Source organism: Sitophilus oryzae, unplaced genomic scaffold (assembly GCF_002938485.1).
Source record: "Sitophilus oryzae breed Bouriz unplaced genomic scaffold, Soryzae_2.0 scaffold_1745_pilon_pilon, whole genome shotgun sequence".
NCBI classification, from domain to species: Eukaryota; Metazoa; Arthropoda; class Insecta; order Coleoptera; family Curculionidae; genus Sitophilus; species Sitophilus oryzae.
The window spans coordinates 591,114-605,852 of NW_022146441.1; the positions used below are offsets into that span (position 1 = coordinate 591,114).

Here is a 14,739-nt window from a genome sequence, read left to right on the forward strand (position 1 = left end):
CGGTACATTGAGAGGTACATTGTGTGTATTTCGATTTTGCTTAGAATTGAAGAAAGAACCGAAATATGCAATAATATACAGGGGGTTTCATTTAAAAAATGAAACTTTGATGTGCCACGACTTTATCATGGACCCTGTATACTTAAATTTATTACCTCCTATTAGATATTTATAAACCCTATAACTTTTATATTTAACTTTTTGCGGTACCTCCTATATTTTACCTAATAATCGACCGTTTCCAAACATAACAGCGACCCTGTATATTTTTTTGTACGTAGGTACCTCTTTTATGCACCCCGTATATTTTTATTTCTTTATTTCTTGTTTAAATCACAATCTACGCAAGTAAAGACAATAAAATTATATTTCTCGGCAGGAGATAGTTTGAATAAGGATGTTATAAAAATATATTCATGATTCATAAAATTATTACATTTAATAAAAGCATTATTCCTCAACCGTATTTGTTATTTAAATAAAACAAAACAATAAAATACAATTTCAACTTAATTTAAAGTAAAATTTATTAACAAAAAATATATTTTACAAAAATATTCATATATGGCATAGGTAACTTTTTCGATAGTTTTGTATGATTTATTAAATTGACTTACACGTCTTTTTCGGAATGTTAACAAAACAAAATGGTAGGTCTTAGGAGTAAGGTAATAAATAGTTTAATAGAAAAAACAAAAAAAAATAAAGGAAAAAATTTTGAGCTTTTTTTTTAGTTCACATATTGGGGCGCAGGCCTGTAAGGCGGCTGTGGCCTGTTTTTAGACTGAGGGATGTTAGGTTTTTGGGGTAAAAGATCCTCTTCTTCTTCCTCGGGTTCGTCACATTTGTTACCAGCCTCGTATGTAAACTCCCTATAGAAAAAAAGATGTATATTTGGTTGCATAAATTATGGAAAAATTAGTCTACCTTTTGACACCGTCAGGGTCTACGTATCCGTATTTTCCTCTAATTATACAGTCTGCACCCAACGTTTCTTCCTTGAAAGTACCGTCATCATTTTCAAAACCCCAAGTGATGCTACCGTCTTCGTTATCGGTACGGTACTTCCTCAGAATCTGAGTTACGGGTCTGCGTCTTCGTTCTCTGAGTTCCTCCTCTTCCTCGAGACTCTGATGGCGTGGGGCTACCTTTGCCGAGGCGGCTCTGAAAGTTTGCTGTTGAACTGGAGCAGGTCTACTCACCTAGAAAACAAAAAAGAAATTCAAAAGTAATTTTTACGAAAGTGCTTTAATTTGGGGAATATTCGCACCTATTGGCAACGCCGTATTTAAATAATTTGTCGCTTATTTACATAATATCGATATTTAGGGTATCGATATTTTTATACATCCCTACTACAAAATTTACCTATAGTTTACCGAAACTTTATAATTTTTAATTAAGAGTGTAAGTCTACTTTTTTCTATATAATTTTATATTGCATAATAAAAATCAAGAACGTCAGAAAATGGTTCTAAACCTTCCAAAGGAGGATCTGAAGCATCTAAAGCTTCAGAAAATGAATCATGGTCATCAGGATCAGCTAAGGATGACTCAGATGCATTGCAGGGTACAGGAACTCAATGAACAGGAATCATCACAAGATAGCAAAGATTTCTCAATTAAGAAGATGACTCAAATCAATAAGGAAACAGAATTAAAAAAAAATCGCCAAAAATTAGTGATGGACATTTTCTAAAAAAAATATCGATACTTTGGTATATCGATATTTTTTCTACATCCCTAATTTAAAAATTTACCTGTCTAACAGGTGCTGGTCTTGGTGCTGGCGCCTCCTCTCTGAAATCCTGTCTGACAGCTGGCCTGGGTGGTGGAGGCAATGGCGCGGGCCTTGTGATTTTCTCCCTAATTTGCTCCCTAGCGATGGGCACGGGTCTTTCAGGCCTAAAAGCTAAAGGCGAAGGAGCAGCTAAAAATAATGCACTACATGTAAATCACCAACAAGTCGTTTATAATCGAAAAAAATTGAAATTTTTCGTTTTTTGTTAAGTCTAAGGGGGGTCATAGACGATACAGACCGTGTCGGACGACAAGTTGCACGAAATTTTTTACCTTCTTCCTCGGGAGCATCTCTGATCGCACCCTGTAGAACTGACAAGCCCAATTTATTGACCTCGTCGTCGAAAGTTGATGTTGCGGCTTGTGGATAGTTTGGTTCTTCCACGTCTTCTACTACAGGCCTGACCTACAAGAAAATTACAAAATTTATTTAGGAAAAGATCAAATACTACAAAAAAAAACAATCATCTTGTTTTTGTTATAAGCGAAATCTTGAGAATTTTACCTCTCTAGGTCCTGAAGATATGGCATTTGGCCTTCTGAGTCTTGGAGCAGGTCCTGCTTGTGGTCTTAACACTGGCCGCGAACTAGCCAGCAAAGCACCAGAAATTTGGAGTCTTTGTGGTACTTGTGCCGTCGTACAACATAAATAAAGCTGGAAAAGAAATAAAAAGTATAAAAAACATAATGAATAAAACCGATAATAAAGGCTTTGTCTTATTTACTAAGCTGGACGCCCTGTATATAATTTACGGTTGGAAAAAATGTAACAAGGACAAATAGCAATACGAGCAATGTCGAGTATTTTCTTTACACCGCATAATATTTATTTATCAGACCCCAAGATGGACTTGAGTTGTATTTAGAAGGTCATACCGTAGAACTACGCCCTAAAAATTCTTTTTTTAATTTTCTAGGTGTGTATCTATGTGTATCGCAACGCTGAATGGTTAAACAATTTAACATTGCTCAAAAGGAACACAGAAAATTAATACTTTTTTATAAATGTTCAGTTAAACCACATTTTTAGTAAATCTATACTTATACAGGGTGTCCCAGAAATAAGTGCAAATATTTTAACTGGTAGTATATTTTGATCCCAGAAACACGCCTATGAGGTTTTTTTGCGAAAAAAAAATTGTTGAAAATTTTATATTTTTCTTGACACTTTCCAGGAAATTGTAAAAAACTTTTTAGTGCCGCTTGTTTATTCATCTGAGGCGTCGAATAAGCTGAAAACCCCTGTGCAGTGCCTTCTATTAAAAGATCAGCCTACGGGCGAGATTAATGACGTCACGCTAGTTAGATATAACGGATTAATAAATATGTTGTAGAATACATGGAAAACATAATTATTCCTCAGATTTTTGGTTTGTATTTTAAAAATGATATAGTTTAAATGAAATATACATAATATACAGTTAATAACTACAACATATATACCTATTTATAGTAATAAATACTTTGGCAAATAAACTATGAACCATACAAATGCAGCAAATGTTTTACAATGTACAAATAATGTATAGGTACATAAGATAATGGGTAAAATATAAATATATTTTAAATTTTGGGGTTTGAAAATCGATCTAATTTAACAAAAACATTTAATATCTACTAATAGTGATGTATTATTATTTGCATTCACAAAATTTATATGTATATTTTGCAAGTATCAATGTTCGAAAAATTATATTTACAAATAATACAATATTATCTAAAAAGGCGTCAGCGATGGCTATGAAATGAAGATCGCTGGCATTTTATATGTTAAATTATTCTAAAATTTTTGATTTTCTTGGGATTTTAGGTTCGGGAAAAACGCTGATTAAGTTTTCATTTGGGTTTTCATTATTTTTATTTGGTTTAAAAAAACGTTTCGGCTAACTATAGCCTTCACAGTGTTGTGTCATATGAGAAAAATAGTGTCGAATATAATCCAAAAATTACATATACAATATAATTCACACCTCATAATGTTTACTGCAATTAATAAACTAATATAAACTTATCAAAAGATGACCACATATTTTTTAAAATTATTATTCTTAACACTAAAATTATCTACATTGACTATGGAGTACGCAGTAAACATTATGTGCGTGGTGTGAATATTTTATATGCAATTTTTGGATTATATTCGACACTATTTTTTCATATGACACAACACTGATGGAGGCTATAATGTTAGCCGAACCGTTTTTTTTTAAACCAAATAAAAATAATGAAAAACCAAATGAAAAATCAATCAGCGTTTTTCCCGAACCTAAATTCCAAGAAAATCAAAAAATTTAGAATATTTAGAATCAAGGTTCAAGAATATCAAATTTTCCAAGATTGTAAAATTCTAGTTAATTATTTTATGTGTACAGTTATTTAGGGAATGTCATCGATGTTCATTTCAAGCCAACTAGACGCCGATTTTTTCGATGATACGGTATAATTCTTACGTAAAATGTAAATAACATTAGACCAATTAAAACAAAGAAATATGAATTTCTTAGTATTTTTAGTAATACCTTTATTCTTGAAACTTAATTTTGTATTATGCAAATATACCAATTTTATTGTTATTTTATTCATATTGTATTCAGCCATCACTTAAATATTTGATATTAATTTGGTATTATAAATAATCAATACTATTCATTAAAAATTACTGAACAAATATATGTTATGCTTAACATACATTATATATTATCAAACAAAAACACATTCTTCTTTTAAACTGTATCAGTCTTGTCTTTACAAAAATCTTTTTTAAAATTTGAACTCAAAATAATAATCTTTTTAATGATCTCTAATACACATATTCTTTATTTTTCCCTAGTTCATAATACCTACTTACGTGTTTGAATCTATCGAAGCTGAACCAGTAACACTTGGAGTGGAGATTCCACAATATGAATAAAATAAACATAATTGTCCAGTTTTCATTAATACCATCATGGGAGAATATTATTTTTAAATTTATTAAAGATATTTTCAATAAAATTCTCTTGATTTATAACTCGTACCCACTTTTCTTGCTCTTCCGGACAATTTAGGCTGCCTAGTATAATAACTATCCTTTCCACCAGGAACACAACAAAGATGAGGCATAGCACCAATAACACACTCCACTTAAGCTTTATTGATGAATTGTTAGAGTCTTAAAAAACACACACAAAAATCACGATAAGTAAAAAATGTATGGGCACTTTTAGGTTAAATCACTTGCACAACGTGTAATTTTTAAAATTTCTATTTTTTATGCGAAACCGAGAGTGACCATATATCTGGTAGTAGTTTATGTCACTTCAACACCAAAATAATTAGTTTTTTGCACTACAATAATAAATAATACCAAAAATCAAAGAGTTAAAACCAAAAATCAACCGACAAAATATGAAACGGAATCTAACCCAATATCTAAGTATGTACAGCTGATGAAGTAAACAAAAGTCCGCCCGTAGGCTGATCTTTTAATAGAAGGCACTGATCTGAGGCGTCGAATAAGCTGAAAACCCCTGTGAAAACCCCTTCATAGCCGACTATCGCCAGCGGTTCTCAAAATGTTGCCATTATTTTTTTAAATTTTCAAAGTTAAATAACTCGGTTATTTTCAATTTATTTTAAAAATGGTAAACGGAAAAGATATTTCTTTTGACCAGATCTACCACCCCTTAAAATATCTGCACTTATTTCTGGGACACCCTGTATATAAAATCCTTAAGTGACTGACATACTGATTAATCACGATCCTGCTCAAACCACTCAACGTAAGAAGCTCAATTTTGGCATACAGGTTGATTCTAGGGTTTAGAGGTTCGATAAGAAAGGATTTTTCGAAATTCCATTTCCAAGAGGGTGAAACCACCCCTCAAATATTACAATATTTTTTATTTAAAAAACGGTCAAGTTTCCGAAAAAACCCTTAAACACGTATATTTTATTTTGTTTTTTTACATATTTTAAGATTTTTTAAAAATGTATACATTTTTGTGGGTGTTTCGAAAAATCTGGTCATTGATTAATCACGATCCTGCTTAAAGGGCTTGACGTAAAAAGCTGATTTTTGGAAAACAGATTGACTTTAGGGTGTAGAGGTTCGATAAGAAGGGATTTTCGAAACTCGAATTCTAAGGGGGTGAAAATATCCCTCAAATATTAAAATATTTTTTTATTTAAATACCGGTGAGTTTTTCGGAAAAACTCTTAAACAGGTATATTTTATTTTGTTTTTTTACATATTTTAAGATTTTTTAAAAATGTATACAGGGTGTTTCGAAAAATCTGGTCATTGATTAATCACGATCCTGCTTAAAGCGCTTAACGTAAAAAGCTGATTTTTGGAAAACAGATTGACTTTAGGGTGTAGAGGTTCGATAAGAAGGGATTTTCGAAACTCGAATTCTAAGGGGGTGAAACTATCCCTCAAATATTAAAATATTTTTTATTTAAAAACCGGTGAGTTTTTCGGAAAAACTCTTAAACACGTATATTTTATTTTGTTGTTTTACATATTTTAAGATTTTTTATAAATTTATACAGGGTGTTTCATAAAATATGACCACTGAGTAATCACGATTCTGCTTAAACTGCTTGACGTTTAAAGCTGATTTTTGGCAAACGGATTGAGTGTGGGGTGTAGAGGTTCGATAAGGAGGGGTTTCTCGAATCTCAAATTCCAAGAGGGTGAAAACGCCCCTCAAATATTGCTTACAATATTTGTTATTTAAAAAACGGTTAGTCTTTCGGGAAAACGCTTGGACAGACTAGATAATTTATTTTGTTTTTTTACATATTTTGAAATTTTTTAAAAAATCATACAGGGTGTTCCAAAAAGTTGAGTAATTTCTTAACCACGATTCTGCTCCAGTTTGCATCTTAATGGAAATTCTTGCTTTGCTTTATCATCACCATTACAAATGATTAATTCGACGCGAACGAAGTCGCGGGTACACGCTAGTAAAGACATATAATAACCCTTTTTAGTAGATACTATATACAAAATTCCGCCACCGTAAAAATTTTTTTTGTTTGATGTTTCATAACTTTCTATTTTGTAATCCGATTTTTCTGATTATTGTATCAATGTGAAGATAAATTTATTGGTATTATTTTTTATTATTTTAATGACTTATATTCTTCGGTTATGTGGGTTTATACCGGGGTAAATCAAAACGTTGTTTTTTATAATATATTCAAAACACCCTGTGGGAAAAATGAGACCGGCATTTTGGATAAAAACACTTTTCTGGAATCTTAGGTGTATTCCTAACATTTAATTTTTTGAATTATTCCATTATCTCTATTCTTTTATGAACTACACATTTTTAACTAAAGTTTTGAGTTGTGCTTGGGAAGTTTATATTATAATAGTATTGCTCTAGTTATCGTTATATAGAAAGTCTAAAATAATTTATCAGGGCAATACTATTCTAAAATTTACTTTCTTTTGCATTTATTAGGCGTTAAAACGTTCATATAACGGCTGATAAATATTTATAAGTAATAAGCACACTAATAATAACATTTATATACATTACTACAAATTCCTTTACGGAATTATAATTGCCGGCGTATATTCAAATTACATCTCGCCGAGGTCGACTAGAAAGATTTTTCTCTATACAGAGGTTGTAAAATGTGAAATTTCCTTCCACGCTATATAGACTTCCTCGAACAGAAGTTAATACTTGTATTATCTAACTCAATCCAGGGTTTTCTCAAATGTAATACCCTTATTATTACAATACACAGACTAAAAAATCAAGAAATAAAAATATATTTTATATTACCCATATACAGGGTGGTCCGAACTGTATTCCGGAAACTTCGGCAGCATATTCTGCAGATAAAAATAAGGAAAAAAGTTTGTGTAAATGTATGCGCTAAAATGCTTAGATGGGTGTAGAAATTTCATTTTTATTTCGATTTTTTCCAAATAATTTCTGAAGTAACGTCAATATTTGCATGAAAACTAGTGTCTGGGAGTTTTTTGACATGAGAAATATGATTTTGATGTTAACATGACTCCTATTTGTAGGGGGCGCCACCTACATGTGTTTTAACTGTTTTGAAGTGTAATAACTTTTCGTCCGTACCTGTATAAAATTACTGAGTGAAGAAATATACATTTCCGTATTTTTTTACGTAAAAAATGTCTCTTGGTAAAAATCTCTACGAGCAACCGTTCTCGAGATATTTAAAACGGTAATAATCAGATACATGTCTAAAATAAACATGTCCAGTAGATAGTTATTTAAATGAAATAATAAATTTGGTTCAAATTACAGTTCGGACCACCCCCTGTATATTATAAAATATGATCTTATTTTTCTTTTGTTATTTTCTTATTAAATCAATCGCAAATGTTGTTCTTGCTGTGCCTAACTCAACACACCGAAACTCTACACCAATTTTACATAATTCCTGTATATATGAATAAATAATTGATTTTTTAATAATCCTTTAAGAGAAAGTGGAATTGTTGAGTTGCGCAACGAAAATTGACACAGTGCGAGACATTGTGATCTGGTTCAAAAAAAACAGGTTTCCTTGTATATAGAGCACGTTGTCTCGTGCGTGCGTATACTCCGTGACGCTTATTAATATCTACAGGGTGCGCGAAAAATATCTTTAAGCCGTTGAGAAAATGTAACTTTTGGATTTAAAGGCTCGAAAAATATTATAAAATTTAACTATAGAAAAATTGATATTTTAATTAAGAGAGTATCTGTTAAATAAGAGCCAGAATTTTAGGGGGTGGAAAAAAATCTATTTACCAGTTTTAAAACGAAATGAAAATATCTAGCAAGAAAAATGTAAAATACTCTACATTTTTATTCATTTTTATCCAAAGACCTTGCAGTCGAACATTGTTCTTTTTAGAACCTCTTTTAGTGCAAAGTGTACAAGATAGCTTAATAGCCGTAAAAAATCATCCCTTATTAGAATATTTTGAACGGGAAAGCGGTAATAATGACCCTTTATTTCCCTTAAGTGCTGTTAAGAAGGTGAGTTTCGTTGATGTAAATAATAACTGTTTATATATTTACTAGCGTGTACCCGCGACTACGTTCGCGTCGAATTAATCATTTGCAATGGTGATGATAAAGCAAAGCAAGAATTTCCTTTAACATACAAACTGGATAAAATTTTCTCACATTTATGTCAGCATGAGAAAAAACAATATGGCGATATTATTATATAACTTGGTAATATTTGAGGGGTAGTTTCATCTCGTTGGAATTTGACTTTCGAAAAATCCGTTCGCCAAAAATAAGCTTTTTAGGTCAAGCAGTTTAAGCAGAATCGTGGTTAAGAAATTACCCAACTTTTTGGAACACCCTGTATGATTTTTTAAAAAATTTCAAAATATGTAAAAAAAAACAAATAAATTATGCTTGTCCAAGCGTTTTCCCGAAAGACTAACCGTTTTTTAAATAACAAATATTGTAATATTTGAGGGGCGTTTTCACCCTCTTGGAATTTAAGATTAGAGAAACCCCTCCTTATCGAACCTCTACACCCCACAGTCAGTCCGTTTACCAAAAATCAGCTTTAAGCTTGTTTCATATAGACGCGAATCGCGAATTGCGAAAAGCGATTCGCCAAAAAATATTCGCAAAATTTGGACCTATTTCATACAGTCGCGAATTTTTAGGGACATTTGACATTTCATTTTTGCTCCACTGAAAGTTACCAAAAAAAATCCTAACCTGAGATAACTTAATTTGTTTTATACATATTTATTCGTGTTTACGATCTTTATTTTACATTTTAGATTGCGCCTTGGATTCATGTGTTTTTACGCCTGTTGGCGATGGAAACCATGCAAGCTTTTTCTTTGGCCTAAGTTGTTAATTAAAAAAATAATAATCATAAAAAATATAGGTCCTAATAGCCTAAATTTTAGCAAAATGTATCAGCAGATCCGATGAGATCCGAGTTATTATGTTTTGGAACTTAATGATTTAATTAATTATTCCCTTTAATGCATTTACCTATCCTACGCGCCAAGAAAAAAATATTGCATTAGTCTAAATTTATTATTTATGTGATTCCACGCTTTCACGTATAATTTGCCCCTTGCTTCTCATACGGAAAGAGTTAGATTAAAATAGCCAAACTGTACCTAACAATTCATATGCCTTGACGCATATTCTTTTTTATAATAACATGGGCTTTCTTTATCCGCCGGCCCAGACAAACATCCATATCCATAAAATAGATGGCCCACACACACACACACACACACACACTGATAAATTAATAAGACCTCATTTCGGCCCTCAAACGTCCTTCGATGATCAACGCCGGCTAAACTATCGACTTACGTGTTGACAAGTTGATTAGGCAGGTTATTGAACTCGTGTGGCATCGAGCATGTCGTTTTTTCAAAGATGGGTCCCATATAAACGCGGCCAGAAGTATTTTCAATACTAAAATTTAGGAATTTTCACAGATTGTCTGTATAGGAGTTTGATAACTTGGTTGAAGTTGAAAAATTGTCACCATATATATCAAAAACATATGCACGAGAACCAAATACGTTTAAATTATTTTAAACGTATTTGACTATGTATTTGACGAGAACCCATTTCAACTGGAGAAATGCTTTCAAGTTACTTTGCGACAGCGTCGTCAAAATAATCGATAACCGGATCACAACACCATTCTGCGCAAACGCGAACCTTAAAATCGCGCGAATATTCGCAAAAGTTGAAAACACTTTAACTTTCCCGCCCCCCAAATTTTAAATCTTGCGAATCGCCAAAATCTTAAAATTTCTGACAGCGCCGCCATGATCAGTAAAATTGGACCAATGAGAGCAGTTTCGCAAAATCGCAATTCGCGATTCGCGTCTATATGAAACAAGCTTTAAACGTCAAGCAGTTTAAGCAGAATCGTGATTACTCAATGGTCATATTTTATGAAACACCCTGTATAAATTTATAAAAAATCTTAAAATATGTAAAAGAACAACATAAAATATACATGTTTAAGAGTTTTTCCGAAAAACTCACCGGTTTTTCAATAAAAAAATATTTTAATATTTGACGGATAGTTTCACCCCCTTAGAATTCGAGTTTCGAAAAATCCCTTCTTATCGAACCTCTACACCCTAAAGTCAATCTGTTTTCCAAAAATCAGCTTTTTACGTCAAGCGCTTTAAGCAGGATCGTGATTAATCAATGACCAGATTTTTCGAAACACCCTGTATACATTTTTAAAAAATCTTAAAATATGTAAAAAACAAAATAAAATATACGTGTTTAAGCGTTTTTTCAGAAACTTGACCGTTTTTTAAATAAAAAATATTGTAATATTTGAGGGGTGGTTTCACCCTCTTGGAACTGGAATTTCGAAAAATCCCTTCTTATCGCACCTCTACACCCTAGAATCAACCTGTATGCCAAAATTGAGCTTCTTACGCTGAGTGGTTTGAGCAGGATCGTGATTAATCAGTATGTCAGTCACTTAAGGATTTTATATATTAGTATAGATAATTAATTTATTTTTGTTTTCTAAGATATTTCGATTAAAATATATAAAAATAGACAACACTGTGCCGGTCAAGCTTAATCAAGTGACTAAAATTAGACGAAACGAGACGTTATTTATCAGACACGGTATATAAGAACGATATTATTCGAAATATCGTATATATCTATATGGAAAGATTGATAAATAAAATGTCAACTTTTTTCGTCATCACGTTAACAATTTGTTCTACTTTTAATTTGTTATTGCTCCAATCCAATCATGTTTTACTATTTCTTTGCTTTCTTATATCTAATTACAAACGTAAAATAAAGGTAAACAAACAAATTTGCATAATATCAGGGAAAGGCGTGTGGTAGACCATTCGCTGTTGCAGATATTATAATTAATTTAAAAAAAACAGAAAAAAATGTAGATAAAAGAAACATATTATTATTTTAAACTAGGTAAGTATTCAAGAATGACATAAAACAATATTTTATGTTCCTAAATGTTATCCAAAAGTTCCTGTTTGTTATCCAAAAGTTTTTCACCATTTTACTCCCTAAGAGGATGAATTTCCCAAGACTGATCTTAGTGTTCATCAATTATGTTAGTTAAGGAACATTTTTACAGAACTTCGTCCTTTAACACCAAAAAATGTTGGCTTTGCGTTGATGGCTAAATAATAATCATTTATTATTGTATGAGTATACAGGGTGCCGCTTAAATACATGCAAATTGCGTATTTTAAATAAAAAAAGTATTTTTTCTAAAATAACTTTATGAACATTTTACATCTTTCTTGAAATTTTCCGGTAAATCTAGGAAAAGAAGGAACTTTTTACTGTCGCAGGTTTAATAGCACGAAATTTCTTGACGGTGTATCGTGTATCTAAGTTCTTGTTAGCTACGTTGCAACATCGTTTCTACACTTTTAAATTAAAAAAAAATGATTTTAATTCTATCAAAAACTAATATGTCTATAAAAACACACTGTATACTGATTTTTTAACACACACTAATACATTTTACAATTATTTTCAACTAAACTCTAACAAAAAATCGTATATTTTATTTTATTGCCCATGGTGGCAACACAGGCCGTCGAATAATCCAAAAGTCGGCGGTTCTCAAAATGTAATCATTATTGTTAACTCTCCCGGTATTTGATTTTCAATTTATCTTAAAAAATGGCAAGTAGGTACGTACAAAATATGTATCTTTTGTTCACATCTACCACCCCTTTAATATACAGGGTGAGTCTTAATAGCAAATATTTTCAGGGCTGGTAGATATCGATAAAAGAAACATATTTTCTCTTCACCGTTTTTGAAATAACTCCATGCTTAAATTTTGAGAACCACTGGATCTTTTGTGGGTCTTCTTTCTTGTAAATTTAATCTACTACCTATGTTGCCATATTATCAAGATATGATTCTTTACTAAAAATTAAAAAAAGTTCCAAATTTTTTTTCAAAAAATTTAAAATTTTCGAAATATTTTTGCGAAAAAAACCTCATAGGCTTACTTTGGGGAGCAAAATATACTATCCCTAAAAATAAATGCACTTATTCAAGACTCACCCCGGCAGTAATTTAAAAATACACCCTTTATGTAGAAAACTTTTTCATTTATTTAGTATTATACAGGGGGAGTGCCATCCCAAACCTAGTAAAAATTCTATGATTGTGGAGGAAGTGTATATTAAGAAATTAGGATTTTTAAAAGAGTAAATTAATAAGATAATTTTAAAAAATTATAAGCCTGGACAAAATTATGAAAGCAGATATTTTTTTATTTTTTTACTAGTATATATGGTTATATTATTCGTTTATTTTTTAGTGCACACCCTATACAGGGTGGTCCGAATTGTATTCCGGAAACTTCGACAGCATATTCTGCAGATAAAAATAACTAAAAAGTGCCTATAAATGTATGTCCTAAAATGCTTAGTTTCGGAGATACAGGGTGTAGAAATTTCATTTTTATTTCGATTTTTCCAAATAATTTATGAGGTATCGTCAATATTTGGATGAAAAGTGGTTTCTGGGAGTTCTTTGACATGAGAAATTTGATTTTGATGTCAATATGACCCCTACTTGTAGAGGGCGCCACCTACATATTTTTTAACTGGTTTAAAGAGTAATCAATTTTCGTCAGTACCTGTATAAAACTACTGTGTAAAAAATATAAATCACGGGGGTGTCACTTGTATGGGAAAACAGGCAACAGTCAAATTTAAACGTGCCAGGACCAACGACAAAGAAAGCAACATCTGCCAGGCATTGGCTTTCTTTGTCACTCACATTGCTTAAATCATGATACCGCGGCCATTTTGTCAACAAAGAAGCTGGCCGGGCTGTCCTGGCAAGAAATAAAAGTTCGTATGCGAACTTTTTTATTTATTTTTATCTTTTATCTGCAGAATATGCTGCCGAAATTTCCGGAATACAGTTCGGACCACCCTGTATATCAGTATATAGATACTAGTTTTATAATTCCTTTGATCTTTTTTTCAAACGTACTGGAAAAGTATAATAAAAAATTTAAAAATACTTACCGCCAGTAGGCATACTGTCGTCCTGATCATGATCAAATGTTCTTAAGCCACCTTCACACAAAAACTGGCATTACGCGACGAACAACGACCAAGTGAAACCGCAGATCACGGCGGGACCTGCTTTATACTTGCCACACCCCGGTGATCAAAACAAATTTTTGCATTGGCGTACGTAAGTACCCACCCAGAATTCTAAAAGTACCACTACGGGGTTCCAATGGCACAACAACTCCAGGGGGAGATCCCATCGACATAAGTAAACATAGAGCGGTAAAATTTTATCAGAGATTTCAGAGAAATAAGTAAATATAGAATAAAAACTTCATATTCTTTTACTTACTATGTAATTAATAAAAAATCAACTATATTTTTATATGTTTTTCTTAATTTTCAATTTGTAAAACTATAAACGATATTAACCATTTTAGAACAAGCAATTTTTTTTATTAAGAATGCATTTTTCTGAAAATGTCAATAATAAAAAAGTTTTTCCTCGTGTGAAGAGTTGTAAAGATTAGCGATGGGAACTATCGAATGAATTAGACTATCGAATGGTTAATGAGTGAATGATTTCAACTATCGAATGGTTTTATTCGAATAAAATCATTCATTCATTTGTATACTAAAGCATATGTGACAACCTCGCCGTGCGACTAAATGGTTATCGTTGAGCCACGACTATCGAATGCTTTTGATAAATGAAATTTAGTATTCGTTTGATTTTTGTATGCGTCAGTGCATTATTGGTTCTTCCAAATTTTTATAACTTCGCCGTATAAATACTGTGCTATTTTTGCGTTTATTAAAATAGTTAAAATACTAAAATAGTAGTTATTTTTTAATTTTATTTATTGACGATTGTGTGCATGTGCAGGTGGTCAAAATTTTTTCGATAATTTGTGTGG

The 14,739-nt window shown here is 31.6% G+C and overlaps 1 protein-coding gene across 2 annotated transcripts; it reads right to left on the reverse strand.

Moving 5' to 3' along the window:
• Window positions 1–538: 538 nt before the first annotated feature.
• Window positions 539–13,986, reverse strand: LOC115882047 (translation initiation factor IF-2). 2 transcript variants are annotated; one of them, XM_030899871.1, is made up of 6 exons: window positions 13,835–13,986; window positions 2,306–2,455; window positions 2,074–2,206; window positions 1,761–1,912; window positions 928–1,202; window positions 539–872 (listed from the first exon to the last, which is right to left on the reverse strand). In XM_030899871.1, the coding sequence occupies exons 1-6, from the start codon at window positions 13,862–13,864 to the stop codon at window positions 731–733; spliced, it is 882 nt and encodes a 293-aa protein (XP_030755731.1). In that variant the 5' UTR covers window positions 13,865–13,986; the 3' UTR covers window positions 539–730. The 2 variants fall into 2 exon arrangements, with proteins under 2 accessions (XP_030755731.1, XP_030755730.1); XM_030899870.1 differs by having other exon boundaries at window positions 1,761–1,930.
• Between the last annotated feature and the right edge of the window lie 753 nt (window positions 13,987–14,739).